General features: G+C 41.2%; 1 protein-coding gene across 1 annotated transcript; it reads right to left on the bottom strand.

Annotated features, from left to right (window-relative positions):
- Positions 1–20,212: 20,212 nt before the first annotated feature.
- LOC121980183 (protein LATERAL ORGAN BOUNDARIES-like) lies at positions 20,213–20,857 on the bottom strand. Its single transcript, XM_042532141.1, has one exon. It carries the CDS (start codon positions 20,855–20,857, stop codon positions 20,213–20,215), a length of 645 nt encoding a protein of 214 aa, XP_042388075.1.
- Between the last annotated feature and the right edge of the window lie 1,435 nt (positions 20,858–22,292).

The raw sequence follows: 22,292 nt of genomic DNA, 5'->3' as shown, positions 1-22,292 counted from the left end.
GACAACCTATAAAAAAAATAAAAAAGTATCAATTCTTGAACCAATTCAAATAATATACAAATATTAAATAATTAATAGAATTTAATTCAACTGTGAACATATACCTTGCCGTGAAAATGTTGGAGTCATAGTTGGCGAATCTGGATGGCCGATTGATGAAGGAACAACTAATGTGGTTGTAGCATTGGGTGTTGTTTGCGAAAGTCCAACATCAATAGAAATAGAGGATTGCTCAGTTGATATGGTTAAACTAGTCCCTTGGCGCTTTTCTCTTTCGTGCTTCCTGCACGCGCGCCTCATCCAAAGGAGATCCCCGTGTTGATGCAGCGAGGCCGGCAAGAGAGGAGGGGTGAATTGCCTGCAATCAGAAAATACCCTCCTCGTTATTTCAACTCTAAACTAGCAACAATAAAATAATAACAAATAAAATAAAATAAATAGAAAAGAAAGAAGACTCAGGGATTTGACTTGGTTACAACCTAGGTGGTTGTTAATCCAAGACGGTTGAACAGCTCCACTAAAAATGTCTCCTTCACTGTAGGCGGAGAAGTCTTTTTACACATTAAGAAAGCTCAGATGTTGCTAGAAATTGAATACAGAGTTGAATGCTTAATTCCTAGCTCCATGGACCTTTATATAGCTCATAGAAATCCTATCTCGAATCTTGAAGGTGCATCCAAAGGGATTGAGGGCGCCTCCAGCGTAGCATGTAGATAAAACTTTATCCGAATGCGAAATGGTTAAGTAGACTAGGTCGAGGGCGCCCTTAATGGCCTTGAGGGCGCCCTGGACAATGTGGAGGGTGCCCTCAATGTTGGTTGCTACTCGGAAAGCCTATAGGTTCCACTGTACAAAAATTTTGTACAAAGGTCTGAACCTTTTCCTAGCTACCATGTGTTCTTTTAAATTAAATTTTGGATCTCCTGCGGAACTTAACACGTTTGATCCAAAACTTAATCTATTTGTTCTTTTAGGTTTTGACTTGGATCTCCTGCAGAACTTAACACGTTCGACCCAAGTCTCCTTAAGTTATTAATTCCATTAAATATTAATTTCCATAAAAGGTTCCCAGTACTGACGTGGCGAGGCACATGGCCTTCTTGGATATGGGAGCAACCACCACCGACTAGACAAAACCTTTAATAGAAAGCTAATATTTAATTTCCTAAAATAACTTTAGGTTAACCAAAGAGAACAATCAAATCACAAGGAAAAGAAAGAAACAAAAGAACACAACTTCGAAAAAATATATTCGAAATACTAGAACGTAAGCCTCTTGTATTTGGTATTATTTCCATAAATAACTAGCATGATGCGGAAATAGAAATTACTAGTTATACCTTGTAGAAAACCTCTTGATCTTCTACCGTATTCCTCTTCTAACCTCGGACGTTGTGTGGGCAACGATCTTCCAAGATGAGAAACCACCAACCACCTTCTTCTCCTCCAAGCAAGGTTCGGCCACAAAAGAAAAGCTTCACCAAGGAGAAAACCAAAATACTAACCAAGCTCCAAGAGATGCTAGCTTTCTCCTTCTTCTTCTTCTTCTCCGAGTAGTATCCGGCCACCACAAGAGCTCCAATAGAAGGGTAGGTTCGGCCACCACAAGAGGAAGAGATGGAGAGGTTGGCCGCCACACCAAGGAACAAAAGAGGGAGAGGAAAAATAGATGTTGTGTCTTGTGAAGGCACCTCACCCCTTCTTTTATATTCCTTGGCCTAGGTAAATTAGGAAATTTAATTACAATAAATTTTTCTTAATTTCCTTGACATGATTTAATTGAGAGAAATAAAATAAAATTTCCCAAATTAATTTGTGATGGCCGGCCACATCATTGAAATACAAAAGAGGACAAGTTTTAATCAACAATTAAAACTTCCTAATTTGTTTCCTGAAATTAAAAAAAAATAAAATTTCTCTTTAAAATCTCTTCATGGTTAATAAAAGGAAATATCTATAATTTTAATTTTATTAACATGTGAATAATTTTAAAGAGAAAATAAAACATCTCTTCCAATCTACAAATAAGGAAAGAGATCAAATCTCTTTCTTTAATCTTTTGTAGATCTTTTACAAGAGAGATATTTTAATTTTAATTCTCTTTAAAATATATCTTCCACATAATAATAAAAATTAAAATTAAATTTCTTTTTTAATTTTATTTGGCCGGCCCTACTAGCTTGGCCGGCCCCCTTTGGGTGGGTATAGAAGGTGGGTATAGGTGGGTATAGTACTCTATAAATAAGAGGCTACGATAGGGACCGAGAGGAGGAATTGGTTTTGGTCTCCCGATAAAATTAAGCATCCCGTGTTCGCCCCGAACACACAACTTAATTTTATCAACGATAATTCATTCCACTAGAGAACTATCATTGAACTACCGCACCAATCCCAAATTACATTTTTGGGCTCCTTCTTATTATGAGTGTGTTAGTCTCCTGTGTTTAAGATATCGAATGTCCACTAATTAAGTGAGTTATTGACAACTCATTTAATTAATGTCTAAGTCCAAGAGTAGTACCACTCAACTTTATCGTCATGTCGGACTAAGTCCACCTGCAGGGTTTAACATGACAATCCTTATGAGCTCCTCTTGGGGACATTATCAACCTAGTATCTCTAGGACACAGTTTCCTTCTATAATCAACAACACACACTATAAGTGATAGCATTTCCCAACTTATCGGGTTTATTGATTCATCGAACTAAATCTCACCCATTGATAAATTAAAGAAATAAATATCAAATATATGTGTTTGTTATTATATTAGGATTAAGAGTACACACTTCCATAATAACTGAGGTCTTTGTTCCTTTATAAAGTCAGTATAAAAGGAACGACCTCGAATGGTCCTACTCAATACACTCTGAGTGTACTAGTGTAATTATACAGTCAAGATAAACTAATACCTAATTACACTACGACCTTCTAATGGTTTATTCCTTTTCATTCTGGTCGTGAGCTACTGTTTATAATTTATAAGGTACTGATAACATCATCTTCTGTATGTGACACCACATACTATGTTATCTACAATATAAATTAAATGAACAACTACAAACAAATGTAGATAATTAGACCAAATGTGATTCTTTATTCATAATGAATGTTTACAAAGCTTAGGCTTTCAGTATACACTCCAACACTCAAGACAATGAGGGCGCCCTCAAGCTTGTAGGCAGCGGAGGCACCTCCAACACTTCGTTGAGGGCGCCTTCAGCTTGTTTTTCCAGCTCCTTTTGACTCCTTTTCTTCTTCCTAAGCTCCGATCGCTTGGGTGATTGCGACCAACAGAAATAGGACTCACCCGAGCAGGCTTTCACCCCGACTTCTCGTCCCTCGAACGTCGTGCATGTTCTTCTCGTCCACCGGTGTATTCTTCCGTAGCTCTTTCGTCCTTCGGACGAACCAAGCCCGTCGGCTCCCTTCCCGTATCGTCCTTCTCGCAAGCTGCGCCTTCCGCTTAACTTCCTGCGCTCCTAAGCTCCTGCACACTTAGACACATGGATCAAAACCAAACAGGACCTAACCTAACTTCGTTGATCACATCAAAACAACCACGGGGACCAACAATCTCTCCATTTTTGATGTGCATCGACCCAAGTTCAAGTTAGGGTAAAAACAGACAAGTAGTAATTTAAAGAAATTACTAAACTAACATTTTAAGCATAAAGATTGCAAAAATAGAATTTGCAACAACAAAAAAATTTAAAAGCTCAAAAAATATTAACTCCTCCTAAACTTGTTCCTATCTCTCCCCCTTTGATCACAGCAAAAATAGGGTAGAAATTTTACAAAATAAATTCTAAGTTAACAAAGAAGTCTAACCTTTAGGCAATTTAAACAAAATATTTTTGAGAGATTTTCAAAAATATTTAAAAAAACTTGCTAAAGCATTATCTAATTTCTATTTTTATGCTTTATCAGTAAGTTAATTAAATATTTTATTTTAATATTTTGACTTTCAGGCAGTGGCGAGGCACTAGGCCTTCTTGGTTATTGGAGTAACAATCACTTTCTTAGACAAAGCCTAATAAAGAAATTAACTGTTTAATTTTTCTTGATAAAAGCGCTAACTCACAAAAATTTAATCTAGAAAAGATTTTGGAGCCAGTATAAGTTCCTTCCTACTAGATTAATCAAAAACTTAGGGGGTACATAATTTTTAAAAAAATTTCTAAGTTGTCCTTGATGTTTTCTAATGTACCAATTTAACTTTCCATAAATTCTAAGTTTTGATTTTTGAAATTTGTTTGGATAAAAGCATGCATCAGTTTTCAGATTTTTAATTTTCATTTTCAAGTTATCATTTTCTTATTTTAAATTATCTACCAGTAATTTTAAATCAGCAATTTCTTTTTCTGATTTTACTACATTTTTAGTAAGCACTTTAATGAACTGAAAGGACTGCTTGGAAGTTAGAGCATGTACCTTACTTACCTCAACTTCTGATGCTCCCCCTTCATCGCAGCTTTCTTCTTCTGTTAATCCTCCCCCTTCATCTATGCTCATTTCTGAGCTGGTCTCATCTTCTTCAACTTGATGGTTGGCCATCAATGATAATCCCGAGAAGGCTTCGACTTCAGATTCGGAGGATGATGATTCATCCCATGTAGCCTTCAGACTCTTGCATTTAGAGGACGTCGATTTTTGGGACTTCTCCTTGTCCCTTTTCTTTAATTTTGGGCAGTCATCATTGATATGCCCTTACTCGTTACAGTTGTAGCATTGGACCGTCCTTCTATTGCGTTGATGCTTTCTCGACTGCGATCTAAATTTATTAGTCTTAATAAACTTATTTAACTTTCTTACCAATAGCGTTGCTTCAGATTCATTGATCGACGCTTCGGAGTCGAGATCGTCCATCTCGGTTTGTGGGGCAACATTGAGATTTGACTTCTCTATTTGTTTAGATTCTGCAATTCAAGATTCGTGAAGTTCAAAGGTAGAGAATAAATTTTCTAACGTACTTACCTCAAAGTCCTTAGATATATAGTATGCATCTACTAAGAACGTCTATTCTGGAGTTCTTGGGAAGGCGTTGAGTGCATACCAGATCGAGTCTCGGTTTGTTACCAATTTTCCGAGGTTGTTCAATTGAGTTATGTAACGCCCGCCCTCCACTTACTGGGTGGCGGGGTTACTTAGGGGAAACATACATACATGCATATTAATTTATTCTTAAGCAGTGGAAGTATTTATTTCTATATTCTTTTATATTTTAAATTTACTTTTCTTTTAACCACAATAATTAATTATCTACACATTTATAGTCATGTGAGCATAATTTTCAACTTAAGAAGTTATGATATCAATTTCTAACATAAGCATGCATAAGTACTAAGTAATCATGCAAAACATTAACATAAGTAAACATAGTTCATGTCAACATAAAATAACATAAGCAGGTCTCTTTTTTTTTTCTTAGCCGAGCCACCACCACACACATCTCTTGCCCCTCCTGCTGCTCCTTTAGTTTATCCATCCTTTACCTTTATTTGTGGTACAAGGAAAGTAAGCTATAAGCACACAGGCTTAGTAAGATCCTTTCCTACTCACAAAAACCATATATCATAGCATAATCACATAAGCATGTAGCATGGAGACATAATCATCTAAATATCATATCATGTAAAAGAGCATCATAACATATCATATCATATCATAAAATAAAGAGTATCAGGTCATACCATATCATATCATAAAAGAGCATCATGTCATATCGTATCATAAAGGTATATGCAAATGTCTTTTGAAAACATGTGTCATGTCATGTGCAAGATGTCTTTTAAAAACATATCATATAATACTTAAATATAATCTCAACATGAGGGCTCAGCTATGTATCACATAATATAAATGCGCGCAATCCCTAGGACGGGGTAGCTAGTCCCGAACCTACTAGGGAACTAGGCCTGTACTACGACAGTCGACCTAGGGGCGTACTAAGGAGCCCATCCCTTTTTACTAGGCCCGTTTCATAGACCATCGACCTAGGGGCGATTAGGAGTCCATCCCTGGTACAAGCCATACAAAGTAAAATAGCATATCATGGTTCATGTCATAACATAGCATATCATATTTTTGTCATATCATGAAGAGTGCTCTTAGTCCCAACTAATAGGGAAGCAACTCTTAAGCCTTTACTTGTCATATCATAAAGCATGCATACTTGAGCATGTAGCACATCATAAGAGTCATCATCATGCATGATTCATAAGCATACATAAATGAGCATATTACTTGTCATATCATAAAGTATGTATACTTGAGCATATAACACATCATAAGGGTCATTATCATGCATGGTTCATAAGCATACATAAATGAGCATATTACTTGTCATATCATAAAGCATGCATACTTGAGCATATAACACATCATAAGAGTCATTATCATGCATGGTTCGTAAGCATACATAAATGAGCATATAATATATCATAGGGAACATAATCATGCATGGAAAACATTAACTAGCATCTCCTAATTCATATCATAGCATGTGAGACACATAGTAAAATCATAATTGGGTCTCTAACCCTAATTCCATGGAGGGTCGAAACATACAAGATATTGTCCTAGGTTACAAGCAACATAAAAGCATATGAACCCTAAACCAACTTCATAACACTTATCATAAAGAACGTCATGAGCATGTTTAGTTTAGGTTCTAAGCTTCCTAGGTCTTTTAACCTTGTTATGGCTGAAACTTGCCTAGCATGAATCTAGGTTACAGGTAACATAAAAGTATATGAACCCTAAACCAATGTCATATCATATACCACAAAGAACATCATGAGCATGTTTAGTTTAGGTTCTAAGCTTCCTAGTGTTGGGGTTGCAAGGTTGCAAACATAGTCCCATATTGAAAATACATGGAAAAGATCATGGGTTTATAAGAGAAAGATATCTCCATTGGCATGAGGCCTTTTGGGGAGAGCCCAAGAGCAAAACCATGAGGGCTTAGGCCCAAAGTGGACAATATCATGTCATTGTGGAGATATCTAAATTCTTTTCGATCCTACACCTAGGTCTTTTAACTTGGTTATGGCCGAAACTTGAGGAGTATGAAACTAAGTTCTAAACAACATACAAGCATAAGAATATCAAGCTAACTTCATATCATATCATAAGGAAAATCATGAGCATGTTAGATTTGATTTTAAGCTTTCTTAGACCCTAAAACTCATCACGGCCGAAACCCTTAAACCCTAAAGAGACATGTATCTAGATTACAAGCAACATTCAAGCATGAGAACCCTAAGTTAGCTTCATATCATGTCATAAGGAAAGTCATGAGCATGTTAGACTAAGTTTTAAAGCTCTCCTAGGTCTTTAATCCCATCATGGCCAAAACCCTAAGGTGGAATACATCTAGGTTCCAAGCAACATACAAGCATGAAACACTAAGAAATCTTCATACCATTTCATAAGGAAAGTCATGAGCAAGATAGCTTAAATTTTAAACACTTCTAGGCCTTCATTTCTATCATGGCTAAAACCCTAATTCCCTAAGGTGGCATGCATTTAGGTTCCAATCAACATACAAGTGTGAAAACACTAAGTACTCTTCATACCATATCATAAAGCAAGTCATGAGCATGGTAGACTAAATTTTTAACCTCTCCTAGGCATTTATTTCCATCATGGCCAAAAGCTTTATGAACATGAATTTAAGTTCTAAGCAACATACAAGCATAAGAACACCAAACTAATCTCCTATCATAGGGTACATATCATAAGAACATAGTGAGCATGTTTAGTTTAGGTCTTAAGCTTTCCTAGGTCTTTTATTCATACCTTGGCCGAAAGTTTAATAACATGAATCTAAGTTTTAAGTAAGCATACAAGCATAAGAACATTAACTAACCTCCTATCCTAGGGTACATATCATAAGAACATAGTGGGCATGCTTAGTTAGGTCTTAAACTTCTCTAAGTCTTTTATTCATGTCTTGGCCGAAAGTTTCAAGAAGTAACCCTAGGTTTTTAAGCAATCTAACCTCATGGAAGAACACATGAACTACTTGTACCACAGGTGAGGGGATACTTACAACTTCTTGCTTAGTTTTTCTTAAAAGAAAGTACTCTTGTGAAGAGGAAGAAGAAGCTTCTCTTCCTAGTTCTCCCTTTTTCTTCTCTTGCTTGTAAGGAGTAGATCTTGAGGACTCCTTCTTGTGAATTAGTTTTCTTAGGAAGAAAACCTTAGCTTGGATTTCGGAAATGAGAGAGGGGAGAGCTTTAGGTCTCGGTGGAGGACGAAAAAGGAGAAAGAAGGAGAAAGAAGTAGTCAAACTTTCTTTCCCTTCTCTTCTCTCATTCCTATTTATTCTCAATGAGGATGAAAAATGTCTCAATTCATCCCCTTAACTCCTCTATTCTCTCACCCTCTTCATTCCCACGAAAATAGCAAGAAGGAAGGAGAAAAAGACAACTTGTCTTTGTCTTTTGCTTGCTTCTTTTCTTAACCAAGAGGAAGAGGAGGAAAACTACTTGATTTTCTCTTGCTCCCTTCCTTAATCATACTCTTACTTTTAACTACAATTTCCATTCTTTTCTATTCATGTATCATTCATGACTCTAGTGGTTATCATGCACCAATTTAGCTTTATCTATTATGAGGGGTTCATGGTTCAAACCTTAACTTCTCTTTCTTTTTATTTCTTTTTGGTTCTATTTCCATTTCCCTTTTATTCTAAAAGAGAATACCCATATGTATAGCTTAAATATTTCATGGGTGTTTGGTGTCGGCCTTTTTGCATGTCACGAGGGGCTCCAAATTAATAAAGATTGAAACTCAACTAAACTAAATGAAACACGTGTAGTAAGGAGTCCCAAGTCGTATTTTTTTTTCCAAGGTTAACTAGTAAATGTGTGCACACTCTAGAACCAATCCAAATTCTACTCTTACATTATCAAGGTGAATTCAATAAACTCAATAAAGCATTCAACCTTCAAACAACTAATAGCCAAAATATATTCATTTCACAAAACAAAAGTGTCAAGCAACAAGTGAAATCTAAATCTCAAACATCATTGTAAAAATCAAAGTATCATCCAATTCTCAATTACACTTAATTTAATCATTCAACTCAAATGCTCAATCACAGTACCCTTCAACAGAAGAACTCCATCAAAAACCTTCAGTTGAGCATTCACAATTAAACTCCATCACAGCACAATCGATTCCATGTAAAGAACAAAATTTAGCTAACTAAATAACCTACACTAAGCAACTAATGTGAACCAGAACTTCTAATTCAGAACACAAACTAGTTAGCTGACTAATTAGTAGTTAAACAAGATTAGTAGTTAACTAATTAGTGATTCAAACAAATCAGAATTGCAAAATCATAACATCAGATACGGGTTTGCAAAGTAAATTCAAATCAAAACTGAAACAAGGAGAAATTGTAAAGGCAATGAATAAGATCTGACGATCTGAGCAAGTTTGAAACAAATCAAAGACAAAACGAAAACCCTAAACATTCCACAAACCAAATCCTTCGGCAGCTTCTTCATTCTGCTGCAAAAACAGAGATGCCTCTGGAAAACATCCTTCGGGCAACCACCTTTGAATCTAGAGCTTCCTACTCATCCAGATGAATGTTCATAGCCTCCGGAAAACATCCTTCGGGCTCACAACCAGCTGGAATCCTCAACGCACAAAGGAACAGTGCTGAATTCTGGAATTTGCTACACTCAACCGAATGATCAAATCGGCTGGAGTCGCTGATGGAATGGCAATCGGAAATGCAATCAGAAGCTTCTGGGAAACACCCTCGAGAGCTCCGATGCTGATGGAACCCCAGATCTGGGAAACACCCTCAAGCTGGATTGCGACGGACAGAACAAGCAATGCGGACTGGGAAACACCCTCGACCACTCTCTGTGACCTCGGATGAAGATCGCCGGAGCTCAAGAATCGCCGGCGATGAAGAAAATCTGCTCTCGGATCTGAATTGTGGAAGGGAGCATCGGTCGTCGCGCGAAGAAGACGATGCACTGTAGCTCAAAATCGCGAAGCCGAGCCCCCTGGGTAGTGTAGCTTCTCGGGGTTTTTAAACCTCCTCAAAACTGATCGGACGGTCCAGATTTATTTGGGCTGGATCAACGGTTGGATCGTCTCTGATCTGGATCAAACTTCATGGATCTTCATCTACGGATGTGCTCTGCTTCTCATTAGGTCGGATGGACCAGATTCTCAACGGATGGCTCAGATCTCTCCGATCTTCAATGAACAGTCCAAATCGATCCAAAACTTGATCGCATCGTTGAACCCTAGATTCGAGCCCAAGTGTGGCCTGATCTGATTGGGTCCATGACCCTTTTGATGCCTACAAAATGATAATCAAATATTAGCATCAAATACCATGATAATTAGCTAAATTGCAATTAAGTCCAAGATCATATGCAATTTATGAAATGTAATGTAAATGTGAGATTAGGCTATGAATTAACCATCAAAAGCATGCATTATGAATTAAAATAATATAGCTAAATCATGGTTATCAGTGTTACAAGTTATAAGTTCCTTGATTCTTGCTTGAAGTTGCGCTACCTTCTCGCCATTATTCATCCGAAGATTTGTAAGCTGAGTCCGGAGAATGTCGCGCCTTATTAACTTCACTTCTGAGGTGCCTTCGTGGAGCTCCAGGAATTTCTCCCAGAGGTCTTTGACAGAGTTGTATCTTCCGATCTGACTTACCTCCTGGGGCGGCAAAACGCTGAGCAGATGGAACTCAACCTTTCCGTTGGCCACGAAATCAACTTGTTCTTTTTTCCTCCAGTTGTATTCTTCCTTGTCTTTAGGGGCTGCAAAACCGTATTTTATAATTAAAAGAATATCAAATTCTGTTTTGAAGAATACCTCCTTTCGGCGTTTTCATGTAGCGAAGTCTCCGTCGAACTTCGGGGGATGAATACTTGCACTGACCATTGTCTTGATCTTGATGCTTCAGTCGGCGGTCAGTCCTTCTGAGACGGTCTAGCTTTGATGCCAGTTGTTGGTGCAGCGAGGCCGACAAGAGGGGAGGGTTGAATTGCCTGCAATAAGAAAATACCCTCCTCGTTGTTTCAACTCTAAAATAGCAACAATAAAATAATAACAAATAAAATAAAAGAAACAGAAAAGAAAGAAGATTCGGGGATTTGATTTGGTTACAACCTAGGTGGTTGTTAATCCAAGACGGTTGAACAGCTCCACTAGAAATGACTCCTTCATTGTAGGCGGAGAAGCCTTTTTACATACTAAGAAAGCTCAGATGTTGCTAGAAATTGAATACAGAGTTGAATGCTTAATTCCTAGCTCCAGGGGCCTTTATATAGCTCCTGAAAATCCTATCTCGAGTCTTAAGGGCGCCTCCAAAGGGGTTGAGGACACCTCTGTTGGTGCAACCTTAGGTCAAGGTTGACCTGGGTGACCCGACTCGAGTTGACCTGACTCGAGGTATATTTTGATGTTTGACAAGAATAGAGAAGTTATATTTTGATGTTTGACAAGAATAGGAACTTGGGGGATTGTGGGTGCAACCTTTGGTCAAGGTTGACCTGATTCGGGAAAAGTCCAAGTATGGAGACTTGGCACGGAAAAGTCCAAGCAGGGAGCTTGGCACGGGAAAAGTCCAAGTATGGAGACTTGGCACGGAAAAGTCCAAGCAGGGAGCTTGGCACAGGAAAAGTCCAAGTATGGAGACTTGGCACGGAAAAGTCCAAGCAGGGAGCTTGGCACGGGAAAAGTCCTAGTATGGAGACTTGGCACGGAAAAGTCCAAGCAGGGAGCTTGGCACGGGAAAAGTCCAAGTATGGAGACTTGGCACGGAAAAGTCCAAGCAGGGAGCTTGGCACGGGAAAAGTCCAAGTATGGAAGCTTGGCATGGGAGGTCGGAGAGGGTTCGGTAGCTCGTTCTCCGGACTAGGTCAGAGAGGGCTCGGTAGCTCGTTCTCTGGACTGGATGGAGTCGGAGAGGGTTTGGTAGCTCATTCTCCAGACTAGGTCAGAGAGGGCTCGGTAGCTCGTTCTCTGGACCGGACGAAGTTGGAGAGGGCTCGGTAGCTTGTTCTCTGGACTAGGTCAGAGAGGGCTCGGTAGCTCGTTCTCTGAACCGGACGAACTTGGAGAGGGCTCGGTAGCTCGTTCTCTGGACTAGGTCAGAGAGGGCTCGGTAGCTCATTCTCTGGACCAGGAAGACGTTAGGGTTTAGGGCTGGGAAGCTCTAAAACTAACAGAGGCATTGGATCGGTATGTTGACCGATCCAGTGATACTTTGGCTGTCTAGATCGATCTGTGGACCGATCCAGTGATATGATCGATCTCGTGACCGATCAGTAACCACACAGTAGCTCTCTGTGGGTTATCTGATCGGTCTGGTGACCGATCAGTAACCAAACAGTAGCGTTCGGTCTTCGGAGAAAGGAGAGGGGATCGGTCTGTGGACCGATCAGCGTAGGGCCTGATCGGTCCCCTGACCGATCAGATCAGCCCTGGACCGATCAGGGTGGAGCCTGATCGGTCCAGGCCTAGCCGTTGAGTCACAACGGCTAGATTTCTGTGTCTTCTTTGTCTTCTTCGCAGGTTTAGGTTATAAATCGAGGTTGAAGGCCTCTACAGTAAAGTTGGAACTTGTTGTTCTTCTTGCTCTTGCGATCTGAGCTTTGTTGAGCTCTCCACTGCTGAAGCTTCGTGTTAGCTTCCCTCGGCTGGGTTTCCAACAGATCAGTTGCTGCTGTGGTTGGCATCCGTGAAGTTGCTGCTTCATCAACAGTCGACGAGAAGGCAAGCAAACTAGTGTTTTTACATTCATATTGTTCTTGGCTTCTTTGTATCTTTGTACTCTGATCTTGTTGTTGCAAGAGAGATTGTGGCGAGGTTTCTCCACCCAGAAGGAGTTTTTATTAGCCGGTTTTCCGGGGTCTCATCCACCGACGGATTGATAGGATTCGTCTACCTTACGGACACGTCGAGGAGTAGGAGTATCATCTCCGAACCTCGTTATATCGTCGCGTTTGAGATTTGATCTTCTCCATTTTCGTTTCTACTTTTTATTTCCGCTGCGCTAACTCAAATTGTAGGAAGAAACGTGATTTTGGGGTCGGCTATTCACACCCCCCCCTCTCTAGCCGCGTCCGAAGGTCCTAACAAGTGGTATCAGAGCGAGGTCGCTCTTCGTCGGATTAACACCCGGGGGAGCACGAGCTAGAGAATGGATCAACTTGGAAAAGACGTCACGATTCCACCCTTCTACGATCGCGACGACTTCGCGTATTGGAAGATAAGAATGAAGTATTTTCTTATGACTAACCTAGTAAATTGGAATTGTGTACAAGTAGGTTTTATTCCTCCGGTGGATAAAGAAGGAGAACCTCTCGAGAAGAAGAAGTGGACGAAGGAACAAATCCACCAATCCATAATCAACGACGAGGTAATGAAAATCTTTGAATTTTCATTACCTAATGAAATCTTGTGTAAGATAGGTAGATACAACAATGCTAAGGAGTTGTGGAATAACTTGGCTAAGTTCCATGAGGAGAGCTCCAATTCAAGTCATGAAGAGGAGTCAAGTGAGCCAAGTAGCTCACATTATGGAGATATGGAATTAGAAGTTGAGGGTTACTCAACATCTAAGGAAGAAGAGGAGGAGAGTTCTTCTTCAAGATTGGAGCAAGAAGGAGAAGCCTCTACCTCCGGAAGGGATGAAGGAGAGAGCTTATATCCATCCTCAACCCTAGGTAACTCAAGCAACTTAATTTCAAGTAAATTACATATAATGTGCTTTGAGTGTAGGGATTATGGTCATTACAAAAGTAAATGTCCAAAGAGGATTAGGAAGACTCCACCGGCATCAAAAGTCAAGGAAGTCGGAGTCCCGATACGCAAGGGCAAAGAGAACGCGGTGTGCTTCCAATGCAAGCAAAGGGGGCATTATAGGAGTCAATGTCCAAGGGGGAGGCAACCTCACAAGGACAAGAGACCAAGCACATCTATGGGGAGAGCTAAGGCAAACCCTAAGGTATCCTTTAAGGCACATTCTTGCAATTCTAATAAGACACATGCTAGTAGTTTTATTGCAATTGTCAATAATGATAAGCATGATAACCATAGAAACCGATACATGTGCTTAGGTGCCAAACATGTTAGCCTAGATAAGGACAATGCTAGAAATGCCAACCCTAGAATTAACTCATCTAAGGTTAAGGAAAACCTAAATAGGAACCCCAAAACAACTAGACATATGCCTAGGAATACCTCAAAGAAAAATGAAAAATTAAAGCTTGAGGTATTAAAGAAGGAAAATCAAGTCTTGAGGTCAAGACTTGACACTTTAGAAAAGGCTCTTAAGAATTTGGAGAAGTCAACTCTAGGGTCTAAGGGTCAAAAATAAAAGCCCAAGGACATGAGAGGTTTGGGTCACAAACCTAAGTCTCAAGTGGTCAAGCCCGCTTATCATAATGTTCCATTCGATTATGGAACAAGACCTAGGGCTAAGAAGACCATCACCAAGGTCACAAGGGGAGTCACCCCTAGAGTTGATCTTGATGAGTCCCAAATGACCAAGGCTTTAAAGCCTAGGAGGGTCATTAGGAGGGTTGCTAGGGAAGTCATCCCTAGTGAATATTTAGTGAACCCAATGAGCTCAAATAGGTATTGGGTTCCTAGGAGCGTGATTCTTTCACGCTAGATGGTTTAGGGTGTGCCAACCTTAATTGGATAGGTAGTTAACCTACTCATGGCAAAAGGTGGCATTTTAGGAATTTTCAAGGTGTAATCAAGCCTTGAAAATGAAATTCAAAATTATTCCTAAGGTGATTAGGATGTGCCAACCACATTTGAGGAGTTTCCTAGGATCAATCTAATTGGCACATAGTGATCTAAAAAATCTTTAGTATATGATTTTAGGTCTATTACACTTAGGAATATAGAATTTATGGTAAAATGATCAAAATTATCAAAAATGGTAACTAAGGCTAGAATTAGGTATTTTCTATACCTTTATATGTTATTTGCCATACATTGTTTGTCATATGTCATGTCATGACATCATATTTATTTTCTTATCATTTGAAATGTCATGATAATGCTTAGGTTAATTATATGTCATGTCTTATTTAAGTTTCATACTTGATCACATGACATCATGACATTGGCACATGTTTCCACTTATGATCTTATTTTATGTCATGTCATCATCTCTTACATTTATGATCAATTAATTTGATTTAAGGATAGAAACATAATTTGATATGGAGATCAAATTGTTGTTTAGAAAATGCATGAGAACTTAGCTTAAGATAACCTAAACCCATATCTCACATCAAAATTGACTTGGATGTGTTTGATACACCTTAGATGTGTGTGAGATATTAGGATTATGAGTTAGGATCAAGGTGCATAGTTCTTGTACCTAGATGAGCCTAATTCGAATTTGAGGATCATAGGGAAAACTTGTGTACAAGTCATGTACATTTAGCCCTAAGATTGTGGTCCTAAATTGAATGGTTTAAGATCATTTCAAAATTGATTTGAAAATCCTTGATGAATCTTTTCTAGTGATAGCATTCATCATTGAGCAAGTTGATACAAAGATGGATTAACCTTGAGCTATTTCAAAGTCTTTCGAACTTTGTATCAAGATTAAAAAATGAGAGTTATTTTCATAGAAAACTATTTTTCCATGATAATATATGTTATGAGGAATGTATCCTCAAAATTTTACAATTTTTGGGATTTTCTGTAATTTTTTAGGGGTTTCTGAATTTCGGGAGAAAAATCAGAAATCCTTATCAGAGAGTCATTGACCGATCAGAGGAGATCCTGATCGGTCCAGGGAAGTCTGGATCGGTCACTGGACCGATCCAGGACAGTGTGGATCGGTCTGGTGACCGATCCAGTGAAGTCCTGATCTGTCTGGTGACCGATCAGAGCGTGCCAAAATGCTGATTTTCGACTGTTGTCTGAAATTTCAGCTATGGAAGTTGGTGCTTTAGATTTCTAAAGGGTTGAAACTCTCGAAGACATTGTTGGTGCAATGGTCAAGGAGGAGTTGACTTTTAGGGGGAGTTTTTACTCGTCAAGATTTCTGAGAATGAGTGATATGGGATTATCACTAAGTTGATTGTTGACTTTAGTATCAAGGGAGAAATTAAGGGTTTCAATGAAAGGTATGGGATTTTCATTAGGAAGAAACTCTTGACCTTGATTCACTCTTTTTGATGTGTGTCAAAAGGGGGGAGAATGTCTAGAGAATGATCAAGGAAGAACATTGGAGTTTGGGGAGAATGTTCAGAGAATGTTCAAGGAAGAACATTGGAGAACTATTGGAAAACCTAAGTTAGGTTATCGGGTTAACCTAACTTAATTATGGTTTTTGTCAAACATCAAAAGGGGGAGATTGTTGGTGCAACCTTAGGTCAAGGTTGACCTGGGTGACTCGACTCGAGTTGACCTGACTCGAGGTATATTTTGATGTTTGACAAGAATAGAGAAGTTATATTTTGATGTTTGACAAGAATAGGAACTTGGGGGATTGTAGGTGCAACCTTTGGTCAAGGTTGACCTGATTCGGGAAAAGTCCAAGTATGGAGACTTGGCACGGAAAAGTCCAAGCAGGGAGCTTGGCACGGGAAAAGTCCAAGTATGGAGACTTGGCACGGAAAAGTCCAAGCAGGGAGCTTGGCACGGGAAAAGTCCTAGTATGGAGACTTGGCACGGAAAAGTCCAAGCAGGGAGCTTGGCACGGGAAAAGTCCAAGTATGGAAGCTTGGCATGGGAGGTCGGAGAGGGCTCGGTAGCTCGTTCTGAGGACTACGTAGGGCTTAGCGTTCTCTGGACCGGATGGAGTCGGAGAGGGCTCAGCACGCCTCCGCACTAGGTCGAGAGGGCTCGGTAGCTCGCTCCGGATCGACAAAGCTGGAGAGGGCTCAGCTCGCTCCGGACTAGGCCGAAAGGGCCTGAGCTCGCTCTCCGGACCCACGGTTGGAGAGGGCCTGTAGCTCGCTCGGACTAGGTCAGAGAGGGCTCGGTAGCTCGTTCTCTGGACCGGACGTGGAAGTCGGAGAGGGCTCGGTAGCTCGTTCTCCGGATTAGGTCAGAGAGGGCTCGGTAGCTCGTTCTCTGGACCAGGAAGACGTTAGGGTTTAGGGCTGGGAAGCTCTAAAACTGACAGAGGCATTGGATCGGTCTGTTGACCGATCCAGTGATACTTTGGTTGTCTGGATCTGTCTGTGGACCGATCCAGTGATATGATCGATCTCGTGACCGATCAGTAACCACACAGTAGCTCTCTGTGGGTTATATGATCGGTCTGATGACCGATCAGTAACCAAACAGTAGCGTTCGGTCTTCGGAGAAAGGAGAGGGGATCGGTCTGTGGACCGATCAGCCTAGGGCCTGATCGGTCCACAGACCGATCAGGGATCACAACCAACTCTCTGTGAGAGTTGGGATCGGTCAGGGGACCGATCAGCGTAGGGCCTGATCGGTCCCCTGACCGATCAGATCAGCCCTGGACCGATCAAGGTGGAGCCTGATCGGTCCAAGCCTAGCCGTTGAGTCACAACGGCTAGATTTCTGTGTCTTCTTTGTCTTCTTCACAGGTTCAGGTTATAAATCGAGGTTGAAGGCCTCTACAGTAAAGTTGGAACTTGTTGTTCTTCTTGCTCCTGCGATCTGAACTTTGTTGAGCTCTCCACTGCTGAAGCTTCGTGTGAGCTTCCCTCGGCTGGGTTTCCAACAGATCAATTGCTGCTATGGTTGGCATCCGTGAAGTTGTTGCTTCTTCAACAGTCGACGAGAAGGCAAGCAAACTAGTGTTTTTACATTCATATTGTTCTTGGCTTCTTTGTATCTTTGTACTCTGATCTTGTTGTTGCAAGAGAGATTGTGGCGAGGTTTCTCCACCCAGAAGGAGTTTTTATTAGCCGATTTTCCGGGGTCTCATCCACCGACGGATTGATAGGATTCGTCCACCTTACGGACACGCCGAGGAGTAGGAGTATCATCTCCGAACCTCGTTATATCGTCGCGTTTGAGGTTTGATCTTCTCCATTTTCGTTTCTACTTTTTATTTCCGCTGCGCTAACTCAAATTGTAGGAAGAAACGTGATTTTGGGGTCGGCTATTCACACCCCCCCTCTCTAGTCGCGTCCGAAGGTCCTAACAGCCTCCAACATAGCATGTGGATAAAACTTTATCCGAATGTGAAACGATCAAGTAGACTGGGTCGAAGGCGCCCTCAATAGCCTTGAGCGCGCCCTGGACAATGTGGAGGACTCCCTCAAGGCCTTAAGGGCGCCCTAGACAATGTGGAGGGCGCCCTCAAGCCTGTAGGCAACGGAGGCATCTCCAACACTTTGTTGAGGGTGCCTTCAGCTTACTTTTCCAGTTCCTTTTGACTCTTGTTCTTCTTCCGAATCTTCGATCGCTTGGGTGATTTTGGCCAACTGAAATAGGGCTCACCCGAACCCAATTTCTGACCTTCTCCTCGAACAGGCTTCCGCTCCGACTTCTCGTCCCTCGAACGTCGTGCACGTTCTTCTCGTCCACCTGTGTACTCTTCCGCAACTCTTTCGTCCTTCGGACGCATCGAGCTCGTCGGCTCCCTTCCCTTGTCGTCCTTCTCGCTAGCTGCGTCTTCCACTCGACTTCCTGGGCTCCTAAGCTCCTGCACACTTAGACACAGGGATCAAAATCAAACAGGACCTAACCTAACTTGGTTGATCACATCAAAATAACCACGGAGGACCAACACCCCGGTCTTTATTCGCTCGGCCTCTTTCTTCTAGGGGAGCCCATGATATCGCTCGGTTGAAGGGGACTGGCGTATTACGAGCATCCCCATAGGAGCCGATCGATGTCCTATTTGTCTCCCGAGCGGAAAGTTGATCCGCTCGATCTTCTCTTTCTCTTTCAGCCTGTCGACCTGCTGCAGAGGCAGCAGGCTCATGCGTTGGTCGATCGGCCAACGCCTGTTACTATTATTCTAATATCTTCGTCACTGGATCTTGTATCGGTGCATCAAGATTCTCTTGCGTCAGCATCACTGTTGTGAGTCGTCCAACATCTTCCATCTTCTTATTCGAATACAGGCTATGTTCCCATGGGCGGTGCCAAATTGATCCTGACCGAATGAAGAAAACTGGAAAGTCGGGGATGGGGTGATCACTGACGGGATGAAGACTTCAATCTTGCAAAACAAAACCAAACCAGAGAAGGGTCCCTAACGTTGGCCATCCGATGCTCAAGTCAAAATCAGGAAAAGAATGGGTAATCAAGAAAATGATAAATCTTGTCTTTCCTCGTACCTAGCGTACCCTTTTATACCTTTTCTGTGATCGTTTTTCTGCTCCTATTTAATGATATTAATTGCAAGAGGAAGACTTTTATGTCTTGAATTCTGTGTATTAATGATAAATGGAGTATTTTTCTTGGTCTTGGCTTATTCATATTTAATGATGATAGACGGAGTGTTCTTTTTTGTTTTCTCGTCTCCTCCTGTGTAATGTCATTCTTACGTCGTACGGGCGGCCCGAGAGGTTTGTTTTCCTACCAGACTAGCGGTTCGAGCAACTCGTCTCCCTACCGACCGTAACAACCAGCTACAGGTTGTCCATTCGTCCGACCGGTCCATGATGTCCATTTGTTTGACTGGCCGGATGATCCACTCGGCAACTCCTTTGTCGATCGGGACAACCAGCCTGTCACATTTGGCCGAGGCTCTTTCCGTAAGCCAGGTGTTGATCGTCTTAACTTTGACCAATACCGTATTAATTGACCCGTGATAGGTGAGCTCCCCTTTATCGTACATCCATTAGTTTTTTTTTCATTTTATAGAAAATCTAAATCTATCGTAATATTTCCAAAATTTTAAAACCCATTACAATACTTAGATTTTAATTCCAAATCTACAATTCAGATTTTAACAAACACAATTAACAATATATTTTTACAAACCATTGCAAATAGCAAATCCTTAAAATTATACAATCTATAAACAGAACAGAAGACTAATTGCTAATTGGCTTTTCTCAACCTGCATGCTAATGTTATTGAACAAAGAACGAGTCAATCTCCATAAACATCGAATGAATGTCTACAACAATCACAAATCACAAGAACAAATCAATCAATCAATCTACGCTCTGTCAGTCATGTCACTAGCTAGGATGTTCTTCTCCGACGTGATAATTAATTGCCTCATCGTCTCCTCTGCTTCTTCTAATCATTCTCCGGAAGATCCTGACAATGGCGCTTGAGATTGCCAGTAGTAGGAGTGATTATTTCACCGTCTCCGGTGATGACAGTGCCCAAAGCGGGCGTAGGAGAAGGGACGAGCGGAAGATGTCGTCGGAGGTGGTCGAGATGAGCGGCTCTTCGCTCGATCTGACTATGCAATTGGAGGATGATGTCGAGACATCCTGTGTCCGAACTGGCGGCGTGGACCTCTGACTCGTAAATCATGGTCGCCATGGCGACTGCGCGTTGATGGGGGAGGAGGGACTCCAAGATCTTCTTCATCTTGCTGACGCCGAACAGACGGTGAGCCTTTTGGAATCTACTTTCGTCTGCCGCAGGGAAAAACGGGGCGAGAAGGCAGTCGCCCTTGCACTTCTGGCGACGAAATCTGCAAGCTGCACAGGCTTTGGACGCGGATTCGTCGTCGGCGTAGGAGGGGGAATATGGCGGCGGTACAGAAACCAGGACTTCGGTAGTCTCGTAGCCGGCGTAGGAGGAGGAATATGGCGGCGGCACAGAAGCCAGAACTTCAGAAGTCGTTGGGAAGGAAGGAGGCGGCGTTGTCAGTGGCGGCAGCAGCGGAGGTGGATAAGAGGGGCGATTGACGGCAGAAACCCTTGAATCCATCTTTTGCCGCCGAAAGATAGAATGGGAGAAAGTTGACACAGACGGCGGAGAAAGCAGCTCAAATCTTCTGTCCCGAGAATGCGCCTGTCCCTCTGTCCCACGCAGAAAACGACAAGATTGTCTCGTGAGAAACACGTGACGCAGAGAAAAATTAACTTCGGCGAAAACCTCTTCGGCGATGGATTTAAAAAATATACCGATCCAGACCGATCAGGACTCATCCTGATCGGTCTGGAAGGAGTCTGATCGGTCTGTGGACCGATCAGCCTATAGGTGGATCGGTCCACAGACCGATCCCCTCTCGCTTTGAGTCCCAGCTTCTGATCGGTCTGGAAGGAGTCTGATCGGTCTGTGGACCGATCAGCCTATGGGTGGATCGGTCCACAGACCGATCCCCCCTCTCACTTTGAGTCCCAGCGTCTTCTGATCACTTCTTTCTGATCGGTCTGTAGACCGATCAGATAACCCACAGAATGCTTCTGTGTGGTTACTGATCGGTCCCCAAACCGATCAGATAACCCAAAGAGACTTTCTGTGTGGTCACTGATCGGTCACGAGACCGATCAGGTGACTACCGTATCACTGGATCGGTCTGCCGACCGATCCAGATAACCAGAGTATCACTGGATCGGTCAACAGACCGATCCAATGACCTTGTGTTAGTTTTGGATCAAGGTTTATGCAGTTATGATGCATTAACTGGACTCAAAACTCTCCTAAATCTTGATTTTACCTGCTTCACTTTTGCTGCCTTTAGACTAAGAAAATTGTATATGAATTTTGTGAAGCAAGGCATGAATTTTGGTGCATAGATTTCGGACAGTGAACTTTATTTTTTGTTTTTTATCTAAAGCCCAATTTAAATTCACCAAACCCATACAACAATAATGATTTTTTTAAAAAAATAAATCATAAAATAAATTGTTTTAACAACTCTTCAAAATTAAGAAAAAACTTTATTTTAAAAAAATAAGATTTGCCATCGTTGCAATTAAGCCTCCCATATTAAGAAACAGCTCTTCAAAATTAAGAAACAACTCCCATATTAATCCTCAATTTTGCCTTTTTCAGCGTTACAGTGTTAAACTCCAAAGTTCATCATCAATGCTAACTTCTCATTGCAATAAATCTACCAGCCAGCGGCTCATGAAAAGAAAGACAAAAGAAATAAATTTTCTCATTGCAATAAATTTTCTGATGCTATTTAAAGACAAAAGATCAGTCCACATTGCAATAAATCTGCCAGGCAGCGCCTTATGAAATCTCCATTTGATTATCACACACTAGATCAGTCCACCAAAGCCTAACTAAGCAAACCTCGCCATGGCTGGATCAGGTTACCAAGAATCTAGAGTTAGCTAACAGCTACAGAAGTTGATCTGTATAATCATACACTTTTAATAAATTAACCATACCAAAGACTTACCCCAAAATT

Source organism: Zingiber officinale, chromosome 5A, assembly GCF_018446385.1.
Source record: "Zingiber officinale cultivar Zhangliang chromosome 5A, Zo_v1.1, whole genome shotgun sequence".
Taxonomy (NCBI): domain Eukaryota; kingdom Viridiplantae; phylum Streptophyta; class Magnoliopsida; order Zingiberales; family Zingiberaceae; genus Zingiber; species Zingiber officinale.
The sequence above is the reverse complement of the archived record's forward strand: the minus strand, read 5'-3'. Positions and strand labels throughout refer to the sequence as shown.

Coding starts and splice junctions, on each gene's coding strand:
- LOC121980183 (XM_042532141.1), bottom strand. CDS start 20,857: ATGGATTCAAGGGTTTCTGCCGTCAATCGCCCCTCTTATCCACCTCCG.